Genomic DNA, 21,245 nt, shown 5'->3' on the forward strand with positions numbered 1-21,245 from the left:
GAACTGATAGTGGTAATAATGCAATAAAATACTTGAAGATCGCACATGATGTACAAAGCACAGTTCAAATTGTTTTGTTCGCCCATATATTGAGAAGTAAGTGAACCACACTCTCAGAATGGGCTGCATGGGAATATTGGTGTCCCAGGTGAATGCTCACTGAAAGGAACAGGGTAATCCAACCCAAGCAATTTCATTAAGTTCTTTCTGCAGACACTCTGTGCTTGTTCAATGAGCCAAGCAACCAATGGGCTATAGTAAAAGGGGCAGTTGCTGTACTTGGGTTTCTCATGGATTTACCTTCATATTTATTTATTTTGTGCAGTTGCTAAGGCTTGAACCAATGGCCTGGGTGCTATTCCTTAACATTTTACATTCAAGGCCTTGGTTCTACTACTTGAGCCACAGCTCTACTTTCAGCTATTTGCTGATTAATTGGAGATAACAGACTCAGAGACATTTCTACCCAGGCTGCCTTTGAACTGCAATCCTCAGATCTCAGCTTCCTGAGTAGCTAGGATTCGAGCTGTAAGCCACTGGTACCTAGTTTCTCATACTTAACTTTTAACATAAAATATTTTCATCATTTTAACTTTGTGTTGAATAAAATTAGTTAATTTATGCTAATTCTTTTTATGTGTAAAGCATAACTATCCACAATGATATGATATACATACTTGGAATCAAATCACAGACAGGGGTGTTGTTGAGACAAAAATGTCTAAAGTCTTCTTAAATGATAAGAAACGGGCCGGGTGCTATTTGTACATGCCTGTAATCGTAGCTACTCAGAAGGATGAGACCTGAAGATCATGGTTCAAAAGTAGCCTGGGCACAAAAAGTCTGTGAGATTCTTATCTCCAATGAACCACCAGAAAACTAGAAGTGGTGCTGTGGTTCAAGTGGTAGAGCACTAGCCTTTGTCCTATCAAATTCTAGGCTTGGAGGTGGGGGAGAGGTGGAGAGTCCTAAAGCTCACTTGCCTGTGGAGGGAATGTAAATGGTGAGGGAAGAGTTGTTCACAACTGACTCCTCCTTAACTCTATGAAGCACTTCAAATGCAATTTTTGGTATAAAATTACACTCCCCGAGTTTCCTCCCCACCCTCCATTGTCCCCATCCCTTCATTAGGGATCCATTAGGGATCATTGACAATGTGAGGTAACCTTAAACAGTTCATATGGGAGTCCTCCCTAGAGGCCCAAAGAGGCTTCTGACCTTGTCTACTTGTCCTGTGTACTACCTAACTGCTTGAGGAGACCATATTCTGGGAATCAACAGAAGATTTTATAGTGAAAGCAGGTCTCAAGTGGTGGCAACAGGCAAGGGAACAGGCAACCATACTACTCTGGTTGGAGGGTTTTTATTTCTATTTCTATTTTTTGGCCAATCTGGAGCTTGAACTCAGGATCTTGGGCACTGTCTCTTGGCTTTTTCAGATAAAATCTAGAGCTCTACCACTTGAGCCATAGTTTTATTTCCAGCTTTTTGCTGGTGAATTGGATATAAGAGACTTATGGATTGTCAGGCACTGGTGACTCATGCCTATAATTCTAGCTTACTCAGGAAGCTGAGATCTTAGGATTGCGGTTCAAAGCCAGCCTGAGCACAAAACTCTATGAGACACATTTCCATCTAAGCAATAGAAAACTGGAAGTGGTACTGTGGCTCAAAGTGGTAGAGTGCTGGCCTTGAGCTGAAGTTTGGGGACAGTGACCCAGGGCCTGAGTTCAAGCCCCATGACTGATTTCTGCCCCCCCCCCGGCCCCCCGACCCCAATAAAAGAGTATTATGGACTTTCATGCCAAGGGTGGATTCAAACTGTGATCCTCAGCTTCCTGAGCTGCAAAAATTATAGGTATAAGCCACTGATGTTTTTTTTTTTCATGCTCTCAAAACCTATTTGTTTTCTTTTTTCTTTTTTTTTGCCAGTCCTGGACTTGAGCTCAAGGCCTGAGCACTGTCCTTGGACTTTTTCAAAGGTAGAGCTCTACCACTTGCGCCACAGCACCACTTCTGGCTTTTCCTATGTATGGTACCAAGGAATCAAACTTGAATCTTCGTGCCTGTTAGGCAAGCACTCTACCCCTAGGCCAAACTCCCGGCCCTCAAAACCTATTTCTTAAGCAATTAACATTTCTCCTTTGCTTCTTGAGTCAAGAAGAAGGAAAAGGTGCCCATGATAAGGGCCTCATTGTTCATTAGACTAGCTCAGTGATTAAGAACCTGGTGATGTAGAATTGAAATGATGAGGGCTTCCTAAGGGTGCAGGGCAGTATCACCCCAATATAGAAATGCGTTTCCGATAGCTTAAGAGCCCTGTCCCTCAGCGGGCAGTGTACTTTGGAGAACACTGCCTGCTTCAGTCACAGGACTTTGGTACTTGACTCATAATCCACTCAATGCCAACTCCTGCCATCATTTAGATGATCTGATTGTCCATCTTTGTTCCTTCAACCACTCATTGCTTGGACATTTTCATCCCCCAGTTCAAACTTCCAGTTTTCTCCTGACCCTTCCCAAGATAATGTGTGATGCTGTCAGCCATGCAGTATCCACCCAGCATACTTACTTAATGCTACTTCCCATTCATGGTCTTCATTCAGACTTCTATCTGCCAACACCACCCCATAAATTTATCTCACATTCTCTCGTTCTTTCTAAGCCTGTCATGCCTTACAGCACTCCATATATATTTCTATAGTCCCCTCTTAAAGTCTTGTCTAGACAATGCCCTTTTCCATGTATTACTCTCCATTCCCTCTCACCTCCTCAGGGACTAGGGGCTTCTCCATTCCCATTGGTTCCTTCTCTACAAGCCATATACTCTTTCCCCATGAAAATCTTCCTTTGTTCCTGTTCCTTTTCTTAACTACCTACCTCTTACTCGCTTCATCCATATTACCCAAAAGAATTGTCAACATATAATGTCCAGTTTCCTCTACCTCTGTACTCTGCTCCAAACTTGCTTCCTTTGGGACTCTTCCAAGGGTGACTCTACCACCTCAAAAAAGCCTACTTGCCCTGAAGGCTAGCAATGGGGTCCAACCTAGCCCAGAGAACTGGGCTAATCTTGCTCCCAGGAATACACCACCACCATAGGGTCAAGGACAGCAGTGCGTGATATAGAGCATTGACCCAGATGGAAACTTTCCCCAATTCCTGTTAAAAAGTGATAGAAAAAAAGTGTCGCCCACCCCCCCCACAAAATCCCTAATATCAACAGAAACAAAAAAACAAACAGAAATGAACTCAGAAATGGCAAATAGATTTAATGCAGAGTGTTAAGTTCAATGATTGATAGTGGCTGCCTAGAGTGCTGTATTGAGTATGTTTTTGAGGGTGCACCCTGGCTTGAAGAGAAAGACTGCTGAGATTACCAGTACCTGCAAACACAAGTAAAAGAGAATGTCAATTGATAGCCACGAAAGAGGAAGGAATAAAATGCCAAAAGCAGTATCTTTGCACACTGTCCCTATTATTATCCAACACAGGCTTCAGTTTTTCCTCCCATCCCCACAAATTCCAGACAGCTCCATCATCACCAAGGCAGATACCTGATCTCACTTGTAGGAGAATCCACAGGCACCAGAGCTGCCACTGCTACTGGCACCAGCTCCACCTAGGCCAGTGAAGAGCCCAAATGTGAGAGTGGCGCTCAGGCTGTTGTTGGCAGTGAAGCCACCACTGGCACTGGCACCAGTACTGGTACTGGTACCGGCAGCGGTACTGGCGCTGGCATTTGGACCACCACTCTCTTGGGCTTTGGCTTTAGCTTCAGCTCCTGACTGGATCCGGGCTTTGGCCCAGGGTCCAATGTCAGCTTCATCCCAGTTGCAGGGCCCAGCAGCATTCTCAGAACCAAGCCCGATACCCATTCGAGCTCGAATCTCAGCCCTTGCTTTGGCCTCAGCTGCAGCCTCAGCTGCAGCCTTCAAATCTGCTTCCATCGCCTCACGGTACTGAGCTGCCCACTCCTTGGGATCCTTCTTCTGTACCTGAAGTGGGAATAACAACCATTAGAGGGGATCCTACTCATACGATTAGGCACCTACTCTTTGCTAGGCACTTTTCCACATTCTGTATGGAGTTCTGCACATACTGCTCCATCCCTACACTGACCCTTAGTTGTGTTATTTCAGCATGTCACTTAGCAACCCCTTCTGGGCCTCAGTTTTCTCTCCTGTAATATAGGGTGATGTCATTATCAGTGGGAAGGATGAAATGATGCAGACAAAGTGTCTGCCATAGTCTTTTGACAACTAAGAGAGGTCTTAGAATGTTCGATATGAACTGCAGGCTGATCAGCACCGACTACCTCAGCCTGGACATACCACATGCTCTTCCTATGCCAAGTTCATGCAACTTTCCAATTACCTTGCAAGCAAATTTGAGGACTTTCATCTTGCTGGTCTCATAGTATGAGCGCAGGCCCCAGAAGAACTCATATTCTGGGGGATTGCTATTGGGGACTCGGGCATAGTCCAGGTACCTTAAAAAGAGAGGATAAACGTCTTTATTTCTAGGAATAAAGAGTCCAATCATAGCTCCACTATGCTTGGTTCAGAGAGGCTCTGGCTGGCAATTCTCCAACAGAATATTCCAACTAAATATTCTCCTCACAAACAATATTGAGCCCTCTCCCAGGGGCCCTACTTAAAAGCCATTTGGAGATGCAGAGGGGATACCTATAGGTTACTTGCTTATAAGGAGGCCACAAGTGTTGTGCCCCTCACTACAACTACCCCAGAATCCTGCTGGGTATGTTGTAAACACAGGAGCTAGTCTTCAGCTTCCCTGTCCTGAGCACATCCCAGTACAAAGGGGACATAAAGGAGGCCTGGCTGAGCACTGGGAAGATGCAGTATAGAAAATTCCCAACAGCACCATAAGGAAAGAAACAGCCAACCAACCAAGAGTAGCATGATCCATGCATATCACTGATGTGTGTACATGAACATATATGTGTGTTCAAAAAAACCTGTAATTGTCTATGTGAGTGTTCATAAGTTCTCCAGAGACAAACAATAAGGTGGACCTGGTCAGGAGGTCAACTCCAGGCCAGAATGAGTCTTTTACAGCTGAGAGCAAAGCTCAAATATTCCTTCCCAGAGACCTAAGCCCCCAAGTGTAAAAGATAGATGGGTAATCTTATACAAGCTAGTTAGAAAAATGAAGTCAAGATATATAGGTCACATCCCAAGGACAAAACCTGGCCTGTTCTAGAGAAATTTTATGGAAATTAATTCCTATGAAGCTCTGGTTAGCACAGAGAACAACCCAGTCATTGAAGCCACATCCTAAACACAGCTCTTTCATTTACTATCTGTGTAAATGAGCAAATGACTTTACCCCACTGAATGTCAGTTTTCCAATGCTGATGACAGTAATTCCTCTCCCTGCAGAATGGTACTGAAGACCCAAGGGGAGAGTTGATATAACAGAGGCACTACACCTGATCTATCATCATCCTGGAAATAACCTACTGCATCCATATGTGCATTATGGCTTCATCATTCAGTTTTGAAACAGGTAAAATACCTGCAATAGACCAATACCAAACACACTTACTTCTGTTTCACAAACTCATCAGTAATGAGCTTCTTCACATCCCCAAAGAGTGAGTGATGTATCCTGAGAGCCAAAAAGAGAGAAAAAGTACAAATAAGTATAGTTGGAACTGTGGGATTTCCCATGTGTAGACCTATGCATTTCCAAGATGGAAAAGAAGTTTCCAACATAGGGAAGCTCAAGAGATAGCCAGAGGGGAAGAGAGAATTCAGAACCTTGCCCTAATTCACCTAAATCAGAACCCTGGGGCATCTAAATCAGCCCAACCCCCCACCAACTCCATCAGACCATCCTCTCTTCGTGAGACCATCCTCTCTTGCCAAAGGACAACACGGACAGCGAACGCAGAAAGAGCACAATCATACCCAGGGCGCAGCCCCAACTTGCGCAGCACCTCCCAGATGACAGCTGCAAGGGATGAGGGGGGGCAAGAGAAGACAGGGACAGAAAATGAACACATGGATTTTCAGCCATGGTTTCCCATTCAGCTGCATGCCCAGCCACTCACCCTCACTGGAGCGATTTCCATTCATGAAGATGATGCTCAAGAGCACCATGAGGAGACCCAGTTTGGGTGAGTCCTTGGTCCTAAGGGAACAATAGGATAGAACGTTTATATCTAGGAGCCATCTCCAAGATACACCAGCCAGTTCACGAGCCCTGTTCAGTGTCCTCAGATGTGGGAGAAATCAACCCAGCCTATGTTTCCAATTCCCTGTGACCTAAGGCAAAAGACTGAAGACTCTGGAGCCAAGGTCTCTGATTCAGTAGCAGGGAAAGCATATCCTAATTCTATACAGGGGTTGTTGTCAAGAAAATGGAAGAATGCAGGTTAACCAGATATAACACAAGCACCCAGTCAATGTGAATCCTTGCTTTCCCAGAGCCCACAGGTCTGACAGACTTCAAGTCAGAGCCTTAGTGACACTAGTATGCCTCAGAGTACAAACACACACACACACACACACACACACACACACACACACACACACACACACACACACACACACACACATGCTCTCTTCCCTTTGAGCTCCACTCTACCAAGGCCAAGTGATTCACTTGACAGAAAGAGACAAGTAACAACAGGCATCCTTGCCTTCAAAGCTTCTGGAGAGGAGAGAAGCCTGATGGCAGGAATGCCCCATCCCAGGCTTCTGCATCCTTTAACCAATCATAATCAGGCACTGCTACAACATACAGGGTTTGAGCCATGTGCAAGAACTAGGGCAGGGGTTTTTATAGGCCCTGACTTTCCTGACCTTCTAAGAGGAGGCAGGAGGAGAGGGAAAGGAGAATTATTGGTATGGATAAAAGCGGAAGTCCCCCCTCCCACCCCAACACTTTCTCAGCTTACGTTCCCAGTATGCCTGCATCAGTAGGCTCTAAGGTGCTGAGAAGAATGTACAAGTGGTCATTCTTATCAATTTCTTTCAATTGAATTCCAAATACCTGTGAATGGAGAGAATAGCTTGTGAGATCAGATTAGGCTTTCATGAGCTTCCTGGGCATCCTGCAGCTCCCCATGTACCTAAGGGTTTTGCATGTATGAAGAGTCAGTGTGACTGTGTATACAGCATGAAGCTAAGTACTTGGTACACAGTAAACGCATGACAAGCATATGATTGTCATCAGCATCAACTTTGTGTTTACAGGAAATCTAGGGAGACATGGAAGTGAACACAGGAGAAGCCAGGAGTTTGGCTTAGTGACAGACTGCTTGCCTAGCATGCACCAAGACCTGGGTTCAATTCCCTGGTACCACATACACAGAAAAAGTTGGAAGTGGTGCTGCAGCTCAAGTGGTAGAGCTCCAGCCTTGAGAAAGCCCAAGGACAGTGCTCAGGCCCTGAGTTCAAGACCCAGGACTGGCAAAAAAAAATGAAACACTGGAGAGGATGTGTGCAGCAGCAGACAGAAGCCATAAGTTGGGAGCTTAGGTCTGAGATGTTTTCACCACTGACTTCTATGTGACCCATGGCTGGTCCACATACTATTCTCTAGGCCACTGTGTACCCACATGCACAGCATTGGTACTATATTAGTAAGCTTCAATGGTTCCTCATAAAGGGCCACTGTATACTTTTGTTTCATTCATGGTTTCCCCAGTGCGCCCATCCCCCAGGGCTGCCCCATCACCTTCTCCAAGGAATAGCCTGCTCGTTCAATGATTTCAGGATACACATCAGTGTATTCTTTGATGATGTCCTTCAGCATGTCTGCAAGGGGAGAGTGTTGCAAACATTTGGGCTAAAGAGATGCCATGTGACCCCTGTGCCCAAGCTCTAGACCCTTTGTCATCCAAGCCACAGGTAGCTTGATCAGGTTCTGGGCTGATCAGTGGAGATGCTAATACTGCCAAAATAGAACGTTGGGGAAGGAGACAGGAGCGTAAGAGTGAAGGGCTACCCCAAACATCCATCTAAAGGGCAACGAGGGCAAAGCAGGGGCTGGGGCAAAGAGTTAGTAGAACTCTACCTGAACGCTTGATGGGAATCTTTGTCTGGTCTTTAGCCAAGAGATACTTCACCAAATCATTTGCCTGAGAGAGGAAGAAAAGGTGAAAAGAACAAATAAATTTGCTGAAAAGTAGGAAACGACAGAGAAGATGGCACGCAAGGCAGTAGCAAAGGCACAATATTAAGGATATAGTTCTTACCCTTCCTTGCAAAAGGGCCACATCTCGGGGTGGTGGTGCTTCAGGCTCTTGGGATGACTGGAGCTTGGCAGCTCTACGGCGGGCTTTGCCCCTGCGAGCTTTGGGTGATCTGAGGGAGAGCAAGGCTCTCCTGGCCCACGCAGCCAATCGAGTCCTTGATGCTCTTCTAGCCCAAAAGGCTATAGGCCCCCTAGAAGCCCTGCGGGCCATTGAGGCCATCAGGGCCTTTGAGACCCTATGGCCACCGGTAGTCCCAGAATCCTGATTCTGCTCACTGCTGCCATCCGCTTCCCCATCCAGATGCTTCACCTGCATCAACAGAGAGGAAGCTCAACATCATCAGAAGAAGCAGGTAGTTCTTTCAGCAATCCTGCTTTAATCCTCTTAATAGCCAGATTCTCTAAATACTGACTATGCTGAGTCTTGGGTTTGTTTCTCACTAATTTCCACAGTTTCACCAGCAGTGACTGTGTTTTGACCTCTCTAGACAAATCACTCACCTCTCTGAGATTCAGCTTCCTTCTCTACAAAACAGATTTTTAAGCAAGGCAATAGTGGCTTGAATCTACAGTCTGAGCTTACTCAGGAGACGAAGATCTAAAGATTTTGCAGTTCGAAGTCAGCCCAGGTAGGAAAGTCTGTAAGAGCCTTTCTTATTTCCAATTAATCACCAGTACACAGGAAGTAAAAGGTGGGCTCAAGTGGTAGAGCACTAGACTTGATTGGAAATGCTAAGGCATCATGCTCAGACCAAGAGTTCAAGCCCTAGGAATGGCACAAAAATCGACTGAGACTTCAAGTTATTTTTGTTTTAATCAGATAACCTATATGAACGTGCCTCACTTAAGGCCTAGCACACAGGCAGCTACTATGTAAATATAAAGGGTATCGCATTCAGATTGCAGCTATGTATATTGCTATCTCATCTCCCAGCAGTCTGTGAGCTCTCTGCAGACAGGAATTCTATCACATTCCTCTGTGTCCCTAGTGACCAGGATAAGCACAGGGATCTTTCTAAATATTTGCAGAACAAATAGCCCAAGTGTTAGGACTAGTAAAGCAAGGGTAATGATCACAGAGGTCTTACCTTTCGGGACTTCTTGGCCTTGACCTTGGGCCGAGTATCCTGATTCTCCTGAACCTGGGCAGCTGCACCCTCAGGCTCAGGTTCATTTTCTGGAGCCTGAGAGGCAGTAGCCTCAGTCTCCGGGATCTTTGTATTGGCTTTCGAATCAGCCACACAGCTGACCTTTTTGGTCTCAGTGGCAGGTGTTGTCACAGCTTTCAGGTCAGCCTTCCGGGCCTTGCTGTCAGCTGCTGGGCTCTTACTTGCAGTTACAAGAACCTGGGTATCAGTCAGCTGTGTAGTAGATGAGGCCTTGGTGGTAGCTGCCTTTGGAGACTCTATGGCCTTTGCGACTTTTGTGGCCTTTGAGCCCCCTGAGGCTTTTGAGACCTTCCTAGCCCCTGAGACCTCTGGAGCCTTTGAGGCCTTTGGTATCTCTGGGACTTCTGTATTCTGGGTCACGGTCAACAGGGTAGGCATCCTGGAGCCACTGCCCTTTTCAGAAGCTTTAGCCTGCAAAAGTAAGCAGGGAAAACTCACTGACCTTCTCTCCACACCCAACGAAGCAAAATGCCCCAAGATTCCAAGACTACACTTCTCTGACCCGTGCTGCATTATGGTCTGACTATCTGGGTCTGGCCAACAAGACCTCCCATGCCTCTGACCAAGAACAAGTAGCAAAACAAGGACCCGCCCACTCAGTCTTCCTTCCCCCTCTCCTCCTCTCCTGCCCTCCATGGAGGGGAGTGGGCACCCAGGCAAGGAGTAGGTGGAGGACAAGGATGGGAGGGGAAGCGCCAAGGGATATGAAGAAGCAACAGGGGCTGGAGAGAGAGAGAGAGGGAGGGAGGGAGGGAGGGAGGGAGGGAGAGAGAGAGAGAGAGAGAGAGAGAGAGAGAGAGAGAGAGAGAGAGAGAGAGAGAGAGAGAGGAAAGAAACAGGTCTTACCTGGAAGCTAGTTGGACCCGCACCACTCTCGCTTGTATCAGACATGTCTGAAGTTGGCCTGGCAAGAGCTGATCCTGAAGAGAAGGCCTGGGATCAAGTGGAGAGCCCAATGAATAACCTCCTCTCCCCTGTGCTCCCTGGAAGCTGATCCTCACCTTCCCTCGGGCCCCAATCCCCAACCCCTCCCCCACCCCCAACAACTCGGTTCTCAGACACAGAAATCCAAAACGTCTAGGTCCTAATTCCCTGCTGCCGCACCCTCCCCTTCTCCAGGAAGATGTGCCAGCGCGGCAGCACTGAGGACCCCGCCCCTTTTCCCAGTGCAGCCCCCCCAGACGCAGGTCGATAGTGCGCATGCGCCCAAGCTGCAGGACCCATTCAGCTCCGCCTGCTTTCCCAATACAAGCCCTTTCTTTGATGTCCACCGTGCACATGCGCATACGGCAGCGGGCCCCGTCTGGGATCTGGCCCTTCTTAACACGCCCCTTTCTAGCGATACAAAATCCGCATGCGCAATGGTCACGATCTCAGTTCAGTACCCAGTGCCAACACACACCCCTCTCCAGGTCCGCAGTGCCACTCTGTCCCACCCCCTCCCCAACAAACCTCCCTTCCAAAGTGCCGCAGCGCGTCGGGCGGTCCAGGCCCCTCCCCTTCTCACATCAACCCTACGAAGTCCACCCAGCCTCCAGGTCCCGCCCTTTTTCTTAACACGCCCCCTTTCCAAACGGCAGAACGCATCTTGGTTCCTCCCCTTCCTTACAACACCCCCTCCTCAACTCAGTGTTGAACTAGTGATTCCATCCTGGGCTCAGCCCAAAGGGGTCTGATCTTTTCCCTTTTCAGCCAGTTAGATCCAGTATGATCTGATCCGTAGAGCAGATTTTTCTCCAGATCCCAGAGGGTGAGACCGACCCCTAACGGGCTCTCATCCAAAGCCCAGCCCTGCTGCTCACCTCGTCCACGTCCAAGTTCTGAGTGTGTCCACTCTCTACAAGCCCCTCCGAAACTCCAAGGCTGCCCTCCCCGCTCTGGGCCGGAAGTGGTCCCGCCCCTTTCCGCCTCCCTAGGGGGCCTCTGTCCCAGCTAGTCTGCCCCTCCCCCTCCTTGCTCCTCATTCCTAATGCCCCCTCCCTATTCCCTCTACTTGGCTCCCTACTCCCTATTCCCCCATCGCATTTCCTATTTGCTCTGCAGAATTCCTCTTCCCATTCCTTCCACCTTCGTCTCTATTACCTGTGCATGCTGTCCCCCCAGTATTGCTCGACCCCTCTCTACATCCACTAGTCTCCACTCTGGAGCTCCCCTCCCCTCCCAATATTCCCCCCTCTTCCTTCGTATTCCCTGTCCCACACCTAACATGCGCCGTTCCCTGTTTTGTTTTCCTCTTCCTCCGTTACTCTCTACTGTCCAGGTCGTATACTGTCTACTTTCTCAGTCGTCTTCACTGCTTACACCCCACTCCGGTCACCTCTACTCCAGCTGAAGTGGTGCAGAAAGAAATGCCCACCTACCTGACTGTGAGTTCCAAGGACTTAGAACCAGTGTCTGGCTCCCAAGAAACCCCAATCTCAACTCCCCTCACCTTGTCCTCGAGCGAGTCCCGGAGGCGTCTGCTCTCTCTCAGTCCCTCTCGAAGTCTCAGCCTGCTGGACTAGCGCTGCAGACAGCCTGGCCCAGCCCAGCCCCTTTCCGCAGCCCCCTGCTACCCCCCCTCGCTTTCCTCGGGGGTGGGGCAATGGGGCCCCGCTCAGGGCCGTCTGACGCCAAAGCCCATGTTTATGCCACTGTACCAGGCTCGGTCTGAAGCCTTTCCAACTCAAACCACCCCCTGAAAGCGATTCATTCATTGAACTTATTTACTTTTATATCCTTATTTTTTCTTATTACAAAGGTAATGTGTTGTCGTGGTGAAAATTCGAATTATGCAGAACTATGTAACAGACCAATGAAAGGCAACCTTTATCTCATTGCCCAGAAGTAATCATGATTAACATTTTGATATACATTCCGCCAGATTTTTTTCCTATTCATGTATTAATTATTTGGGTTTTCTCCTCACACATAGCACACTATATCTACTGTTCTGTGACCTGTTTTTCTTCTGTGATGTATTTACACATCTTTCCCTTAGTATACTTTTTTCTTAACAGCTGCACAAATTTTTCTTTTATATATGTTCCACAAATTATTAAGGTGGTCCAGAATATGTAACATTTGGAATTTGCCCCCTTTTCTTGATATTAAAATGCTCTGAGGAACATTCTAATATCCATATGGTATTTTTTTACTAACTCAAACACAACCAAAAAAAGTCTTCCATTTTCTTACTTCATTCTACAAAGTCGTGAATTTTATTACACATTCCATATATGCACGTAATATATTCTAATCAGGTTTGCCAATCTGTTGTCCTTTATAACCCATCCTTTCTCCTTTTATGTCCTTAGTAGCCCCTAAATTCCATATATGAGAAAAACCATGTGATACTTTTCTTTTGGAGTGTGGCTAAAGTCAGCTTACTCCAGAGAACTCTATGTTTGCATGTTTATCTCTCCTGTATTTATAATCAGCTAGATGTTCATCAGTGGTTTTCCATTTTGATTCTTAACCTGTGAACTTACTCCCCCAAAGTGCATAGAATCACATTTCCAACAATGTCTGTCATATGTGTATGAATCATATAGAATATGTAAGTTTTGCATTGTTTATGATAATTTTGACTATACAAAGGGACTAATTAATATGTTAAAAAGGTATTCTTTCTTTTTTCATAACTAAATTCTGCTTCTTGCTTCGAGTTTTGCATTCACTAATTTTCTGTATAATAACCCTAGTTTATTTTCAAGCACTGTTACATTTTTATTATTTATATTTTAATGTTGGATCACCCTGTTTTATTCTATGTAAAAATTCATCTTAGTGGACCAGGAGCGTAGCCTAGTGGTAGAGTGCTTGCCTAGCATGCAGAAAGACCTGGGTTCGATTTCTTAGTAATAAATACTCAGAAAAGGCCAAAAGTGGTGCTGTGGCTCAAGTAGTAGAGCACCGGCTTTGAGTGAAAGAGCTAAGGGACATAACCTGGACCCTGAGTTCCCAGTATTGGGGGATAGGGAGAGACAGAGAGACAGACAAAAAGACAGACACATAGAGATCAGTTAATCATGTTCAATACTTCCCAGAAGTAAAGAAAAGCAAAAAAGCAAAAGCTAAACAAAATTAATCTTCCCAAGGATTTTGACAATTGGTTAGTGATCTCTAGTGACCTTGGGAGAAACATTATCAACTGTGTTGAATGCAGCCACCAAATCAAGAGAAGCAAAGGCTAAAAAAAATAAAAAGAAATTTGACAATTGAGTAGTGATTTCTAGCGACCCTGAGAGAAATATCAGTGCAAGCATTTGTGGTTTCAGTCGCTAAGGACTTAACCAGATATTCATTCTTCTCATCCTCCTCAGTAATAGAGCATCTAATTTTTAGATAGATATAATCTAAGTTCGTATTCCCCTTCCATAAAAACTTAAGGAGTCAAATCAAACTATAGAGTAGTAGCTCAGGAAAGCAAAATCCCAGGTCCCTAACAAGTTTGTGAAGTTACAATGGACTACTTACCTCTGGCTTTACTTTAGTGAGGTAAATACCTATATGTCTTATTTAAACCATTGTTGTTCTGAAGTTTATCTCACGATAATTGTGTTCCATTGAGATATGAATGGCAGGTAAGATATTCACGATGAGTAGTTTCCAAGAAATGCTTCAGCTAGCCACAAATCCAATTCTATTTTCTAGCTGGTGTGTGTGTGTGTGTGTGTGTGTGTGTGTGTGTGTGTGTGTGTGTGTGTGCGCGCGCGTGTGCGCGCTGGTCCTTGGGCTTGAACTCAGGGCCTGGACATGTCCTTGAGATTTTTCACTCACGGGTAGCCCTCTACTTCTTGAGCCACAATTCCACCTCCTAATATTTTATTTTTGGTAATTAAAGATAAGAGTCTCATGGATTTTCCTGAACAGGCTGGCTTTTTCACCACGATCCTCAGATTTCAACCTACTAAGTAGCAAGGATTACAGGCATGAGCCATTGGTGTCTAGCCTCCAGCTGTTTTTCTGAGAACTATGCATGGCGATCTGTATCCTCCCTTAACAGGACATGAGATGTGCCCATGAGCTTTCTTCTGCATTGAACACTCTGTTATTGTTATCTCTACCCTTCTGTCCCTCTGTCCCTTGGTTACATCTACCTTCTGTTACAGTTTCCAGTGCTTTAAGTTCCACATTGTTATTCCCAACTGTAGCCCTTAGGATCTTGAAGTAACAGAATTCGGTCTTAGGAGATGTTATTGTATTCAAAAGAGGGAGGGAAATGTTTCAATCCAAATCCATGGTACAGGCAATTCCTAAAGATTTTCTAACTGAAAGCTTTCCCATTGCCTTCTTCTCCATCCCACCACTTTCCCAACTCAATAGCATTGTTTACCTTATGACTTGGAGAGCACAGAACAGAAGGACTTACTTGTCTTACAAAAGAAAACACACCTTTAGTCTATAGTCATCATAGAGATTTCTTTCTACCTTTTCTTTGCCAACACTTGGAATCTTTGGGTTGTCAGTGTTTGTCCACAAAACTGTGAAGAACCTAAGTCACTCAGTCTCAAGTTTATTTCTAGTATCTATAGAACAGTAGAAAATATCTGAAATAATAAAGATCTCTATATTAACGAGGGAGAAAGATGAAAAGCTGAGTTATCACCAAATATCCATATGGTGGTACATACATGTAGTCCCAGCACACAGAGATTAAGACAGGATTGTGAGTTGAAAGGGTACACAGTAGCATGTCTCCAAAAGCCAGAAAGAGCCAGGTACCAGTGACTCACATATGAAATCCTAGCTACTCAGGAGGCTGTTATCTAAGGATTGCAGTTCATAGTCAGCCTGGGCATGAAAGTCTGTGAGACTCATCTCCAATTAACCACCAGAAAGCCAAAGTGGTGCTGTGGTTTCAAGTGGTATAGCACCAGCCTTGAGCTGAAGAGCTCAGGGACAGTGCCCAGGCCAGAGTTCAAGACCTATGACACGCCCCACCCTATCCCCCCAAAAAAGACACACACACACAGAGAGAGAGAGAGAGAGAGAGAGAGAGAGAGAGAGAGAGAGAGAGAGAGAGAGAGAGAGAGAGAGAGAGAGAGAGAGAGAACTCAGTCAAATGTGTTGAATTATAGACATTTAAATGTTTCTAAATCTATAAAGGAAGATAAAAGAGGCCAAAATTGCTTAGTGAAACCTAATTCCAGAGCATGAAGAGAACAGAACCTTCCTGCTCAAATGGGAAGCCCAGAATTTCCCCATGACGAATCCTGTCTTAGCTTACTATACTATACAGAATCAATACCTCTACATGGTGCTAACCTTGGGGAAAAGTTCCCAAAAGGTTCCCTTCCCAGCCAGGTGCTGGTGACTCACCCTAGTGACTCAGGAGGCTGAGACCTGAGGATTGCAGTTTGAAACCAGCCTGGGCAGAAAAGTTTGTAAGACTTTCATCTCCAATTAACCTCGAAGAAGCTAGAAGTAGAGCTGTGGCTCAAGTAATAGAGAGCCATCATTGAGCAAAGGAACTAAGGAACAGCTACCAGGCCCTGACTTCAAGCCCCACACAAGAAAAAAAGATTTCCTTCCAAGACATCCTATCACTTCTTCAGTCACTTAAGCTGCGCATTTCAGCATTTCTTTTGCACAGCCTTTCTACCATTCAGAAAGGTCTATAAACTATTCTTCTGATGGGCTCTACCTCCAGGAGAACCTTTCTGTCCTCTAACATACTGATAACTCTACTTCCATACTCAAATTTCCAAGTCCTTTCTCTTGAGCTACTGGTGCAATCTGATTCATTCCTTCTTATATGTAAGGCGATTTAACTCATTTGTTACTGCAAGCCCCAAGGGTTAGCCATCCACAATCAAATAATGACATTTCATGAAACAAAAGGCATCGATTCCCCTAAGTAAGAAAACCTGGTACCCATTTTAGTGCTGTCACTGCTTTTTTTCTTTGCCAGTCGTGCCAGTCAGGGCCTGAGCCCTGTCCCTTGGGCTTTCTCAAGGCTAATCTCTACCACTTGAGCCACAGCACCACGTCTATGTATATGGTACCAAGGAATTGAACCCGGGTCTTTGTGCATGCTAGGCAAGCACTCTACCACTAGGCCAAACTCCCAGCCTTGACACTGCTTTTTTCTGTCTCTTTGTACAGTGAGACCTGCCTCCATACAAACTCATGAAGCTACAAAATAAGGAGCAACTACTAATTAAGCATCTCTACAGAGGTGGCCCTTGCTTATAAAGGAGGTATATTTTGTACTGTAGGAGCACCAGCCTCATTTTATACAGGGCAACATTAGGGAGTGAGAAAGGTAACTTACCCAAGGTAAGGCAGCTAATGACGGACTTAAATACAGATCAGTGTGATGCCAAATGCCAGAGCCTTAACAAGTAGACTTCCTCTGATGATCTAAATTCCAGAATGTCATTTCAAACTGCTATGGTTTGGAATTCACATATTTCCAAAGGGTTCTATGGAAAAGACGGAGCCTAATGAAAGGTGGTGAAATCATGAGGCACCACCTTTAGAAAAGATTAATGTACTTCTCATGGGACTCTGCTTGGTTTCTGAGGGACTTGATATGAAGAATTGAGGCTGGGAATGTGGCTTAATGGTAGAATGCTTGCCTAGCATGCATAAAGTCCTGAGTTCCATTTCTCAGCCCACATAAGCATAAAAAGCTGGAAGTGGTTTGTGGCCCAAATGATAGAGTGCTAACCTTGAGCAAAAAGAAGCTCAGGGAGAGTGCCCCAGCCCCAAGTTCAAGCCCCTGGACTGTTAAAAAATAAGTCAGATAAAGCTGGCTCACGCCTGTAATTCTAGCTACTCTGGAGGCTGAGATCTGAGGATCAAGGTTCAAAGCCAGCCCAGGCACAAAAGGACCTGATACTCTTAACTCCAATTAACCTCTAGAAAATAGGAAGTGGGGCTTAGCTCAAGGGTAGGGCAGTAACCTTAACCTGAAGAGCTCATGGACAATGCTCCAGGCCCAGATTTCAAGGCCTATGACCCCCCAAAATAAATTAGATATTGGGCTGGGTGCCGGTTGCTCACACCTATAATCCTAGCTACTCAGAAGGCTGAGATCTGAGGATCATGGTTCAAAGCCAGCCAGTGGACAAAAGTCTGTGAGACTCTTATCTACAGTTAACCACCACAGAACAAGAAGTGCACTGTGGCTAAAAGTGATAGAGCACTAGCCTTGAGGTGAAGATCTCAGGGACAGTGCCTAGGCCCAGAGTTCAAGCCCCATGACTGAAAAACAAATTAAAAGTGAGATATTAAGAGTTAACCTGAGGGCCAGGAGTTTGGCCTAGTGGTAGAGTGCTGGCCTAACAGGCACGAAGATCCAAGTTTGATTCCTCGGTACCATACATAGGAAAAGCCAGAAGTGGTGCTGTGGCTCAAGTGGTAGAGTTCTAGCATTAAGAAAACCCAAGGGCAGAGCTCAGGCCCTGAGTTCAAGCCCCAGAACTGGCAAAAAAATTAACCCAACCCATGTATTCCTTTGACTTCATGTCCCTGCATATGCTATCTCCCTTTTGATTGTGCTCTTCTAAGATGCCAGTAACCATGTTGTGATGTAGCCAAAGAAGGCTTCACTAGAAGTGGAACAAATAGAGCCACCTTATCTTAGATTTCAGCCTCCAAAATCATAAACGAAATAAACCACTTATCTTTATAAATTACTAGCCTCAAATATTTTGTTATACCAATGCAAAACAAAGTGACATAACAACCCATTTTGTAAACACATTAGGCATATTATAGAATGATTTTTATCTGAGAGACCTTCTAACTACATATTAATATGACTACTTAGTGTTGTTAATCTTCACAACGTTTTTTAACATTTAATTATTGTAAAAGGCGACAAATCATACAATGGAGAAAAACAGATGATGAAAGAGTTCCTTGCCTTTTCCATCTTTTTGGAGTTTGGGGATTTAGTTCTCTCAGTGACTGCCTTTATGAGTCTAGGTAATACATATGTTATGTTTCATTTTTTCAAGTTTTAGTAAAGGTATATTTTAGTAAAACAGGGTAGAAGTAGGAATTAATAGAAGAGAGAGAATCATTCACGAAATGGAAGGTAAAGACTCCTATGTTGTTTCTTGGTTTATAAAATTTAATCCGTATTCTATTGACTCTCCAAAATTACAATGAGGGTTTAGTTTATTTACATTACTTCCTCAATTTTTCCCTCCACTCCGCTGCAATGATCAACATCCAATATATATTTGTTATTGGTTTATTTTGTCACTTGAAAAGATATTAAAAACCCGGCACTGGTGACTCACTCGTGTAATTTTAGCTACTCAGAAGCTTGATATTTGAGGAGCAAGGTTCCACGCAAGGCTGAGCAGAAGATTTACAAAACTTATCTGAAATTAACCAGCAAAAACCAGAAGTAGGGCTGTAGCTCAAGTGCTAGAGCACTAGCCTTGAGAAAAAAAAGCTAAGGGAGAGTGTGAGGCTTGGACTTCAAGTTTCATACTGGCACAGAAAGAAAGGAAAAGAAAGAAGGGAAGGCAAGGCAAGGCAAGGAACTCAGATCTCTATTCCCTATAGCATCCATTTTCTCATTCTTTCAATTACCCACTTTGTAAAAACAAGGAATTTAGGGTCAGTACCCTCTTTACCTGTTCAAGGTCCCAAACTATTATTTTCATCTTTCTATATTATCCAAGTGATTAACATATACATTCTGTTCTACAGCCATAACCAAGTCTTCCCTCCTTTGTCTCTCCAAGTTGACTCTAAAATCTGAGAACCAATAAACAGCATTTACATTCTCATGACTATGTAAATATTTTTCAAAATCCAGCTGACTAGTGAGCCAGGAATATACTTCCTTCTCCACAAGTGCAATGTCAAAATCTTTGGGCCTCTTAAAATGAGTGTTTCTAAACTCAAGGTCAAATGAACTCTCTCATGCTCCATCAGCTGCTTATAATCATATGCTATCTTATTTTGCTTTATCTTTGCACTATAACTTCTTTTTGCAAAATAGCACACAGAGAGTTCCTAATAGCTTTCTCTCTTCCCTTGAGTCATGTGCCTTTATTATATTCCCTCATTCAACAACTATTTATTGAATATTCACAATGTGCCAGGTACAGTTCTGAGAGTTGAAGATAGGGCAGTAAAGAAGATCAATTGCAAACTTGGCTCCCCATGGAGTTGGTTCTAACAAAGGTAAGAGAGAAAAAGAATCAGATAAAGAAGTAAAAGATATTAGCAAGTTGAAATGAGTGGTTTGATGCTGCGGAGAAAAACAAAGCCCTGTAAAATGTAAGTGGAAAAGGTCAGTGAAGGTGGGAGGTTTTAAGTAGGTTAGTCAATGAATGACTCAATGAAAAGGTAGCCTATAAGCAAAAGCTTGGATGAGCTGAGAGAGTTAGCCAAGTGGATACCTGGATTCCTGGGAGAGGACATTCCAAGCACAAAAACATGCTATTCAAAGGCTCCCAGTGTGAATCACACATGGCATTTTCCCCGTACTCTTGGCAATCTGAAGAACAGTAAGGCCAGAGGTAATGGAGTGATAGAGGATGGGCAGAAAGGAATGTATAGGAAATGAGACTGGAAAGGTAATGAAGCTATCCTGGCTATCCTTTCTCACTTAGGGCCCTGTAAGTCATGGTAAAGTCCACCAGCAAGGAGGATCTGACTTGAGTTTTGCTTTTGTGATTGTTGTTGGGTTTGTGACCTGGGTGTTGTCCTTGAGCCAAAGCTCCACTTCACACTAACTGGAGATAAGAATTTCGTGGACTTTCCATGATTCTCAGACCTCAGCCTTCTGAGTAGCTAGGATTACAGGCATAAGCTACCCGTGTCAGTCTTGACTTGAGGTTTAAACGAATGTAGAGCCAGGCATTGACAATCTGAGCTACTCAGGAAACTGAGCTCTGAGAACTGAAATCTGAAGCCAGCCTATTCAGCATAGTCCATGAGACTTTTATCTCCAATTAATCACCCAAGACTAAGAAGTGAGGCTATTGCTCAAGTGGTAAAGCACCAGTCTGGAGAAAAACATAAAGCTCAGGGACAGTGCCCAGGCTCTGAGTTCAAGGCACTAGCTGGCAAAATAATAATAATAATAATAATAATAATAATAGAAATAGACTAATGGGACGCAGGAGTAGAGATACTAAAGGGGGAGATAATGGAATCACTGTGGGAACTGCCATAGGAATTGCTTGACTTGGATACATTATTTACTGAATTTGCTATTCTGGATACCCACACTGCATATCTTTCTTTAGTGGTAGGAAATTAACTTCTAATGTGTTTTTGCAAGTGTTCTTCATTTGGTAGGGGGATCTAGGACTCTTGTTATTTAAAGGTCAAACCTGCTTGATTGATCTGTAACTCATACATTTTTTCTCATTGTTTTCTGTTTCTTAGGTTTCTTGTCTTAACTTCTGAGAGATGCCCTCCATACAGTTTCCTAGTGTTTCTGTTGATTGTGTTTTAAATTTCAGCAATTTCTTTTCAATTTCTGAGAACTTTCTTTTTCTCTGAGTGTTACTGTTTGAAGGCATCTAGGTCTTGTTTTATGCTTTAATATCTTCTTGAATCACATTGAGAATATTGATCATTTTTCCTCCTGAAGTTCTCTTTTGTTTCTCAAACTCCCAGAGGGCTCTGTGGACTGTTGTTCAATTTGTTTATTTTAGTCTGTTGCTTTCATGCTGCAGGATTCCTTAATTTATCTAAGAGTCCTTGGGTATCTATGCATCTTCAAGAGAAAGAGCCTGGGGAGCTGATGGAGTGTATAAAATGTTCTCTAAGCTTTGTGCTGGGTAAGTGCTGGAGCTGTGTAAGATCTACGTGAAAAGAAAGGGGAGATTGACAAAGGCTCTAACCACACTAATGACCCCTGAGTGAACTTCCAAGTACTTT

The 21,245-nt window shown here is 44.4% G+C and overlaps 1 protein-coding gene and 1 non-coding gene across 2 annotated transcripts; both read right to left on the reverse strand.

The window, feature by feature from the left end:
* Positions 1 to 3,255: 3,255 nt before the first annotated feature.
* Maged2 (MAGE family member D2) lies at positions 3,256 to 11,913 on the reverse strand. Its single transcript, XM_090326039.1, has 13 exons — positions 11,830 to 11,913; positions 10,245 to 10,331; positions 9,318 to 9,809; positions 8,231 to 8,539; positions 8,050 to 8,113; positions 7,711 to 7,790; positions 6,929 to 7,023; positions 6,080 to 6,159; positions 5,937 to 5,979; positions 5,572 to 5,634; positions 4,378 to 4,492; positions 3,558 to 3,998; positions 3,256 to 3,386 (listed from the first exon to the last, which is right to left on the reverse strand). The coding sequence occupies exons 2-12, from the start codon at positions 10,287 to 10,289 to the stop codon at positions 3,564 to 3,566; spliced, it is 1,821 nt and encodes a 606-aa protein (XP_090182165.1). The 5' UTR covers positions 10,290 to 10,331; positions 11,830 to 11,913; the 3' UTR covers positions 3,256 to 3,386; positions 3,558 to 3,563.
* Positions 4,687 to 4,815, reverse strand: LOC150040842 (small nucleolar RNA SNORA11). The gene has a single exon (XR_016533915.1). It is a non-coding gene; the product is annotated as a small nucleolar RNA SNORA11 (small nucleolar RNA).
* Positions 11,914 to 21,245: the final 9,332 nt, after the last annotated feature.

The sequence above is a fragment of the Megascapheus bottae genome, chromosome X (genome assembly GCF_031878675.1).
Source record: "Megascapheus bottae isolate mThoBot1 chromosome X, mThoBot2.hap1, whole genome shotgun sequence".
Lineage (NCBI taxonomy): Eukaryota > Metazoa > Chordata > Mammalia > Rodentia > Geomyidae > Megascapheus > Megascapheus bottae.

Excerpts from the sequence above, each read along its gene's own strand:
- Maged2 (XM_090326039.1), bottom strand. The coding sequence starts at position 10,289 with ATGTCTGATACAAGCGAGAGTGGTGCGGGTCCAACTAGCTTCCAG. Across the intron at positions 9,810-10,244 it reads CGGGTCCAACTAGCTTCCAG|GCTAAAGCTTCTGAAAAGGG; the intron begins GTAAGACCTGTT and ends TTACTTTTGCAG. Across the intron at positions 8,114-8,230 it reads TGGCCCTTTTGCAAGGAAGG|GCAAATGATTTGGTGAAGTA; the intron begins GTAAGAACTATA and ends TTCCTCTCTCAG.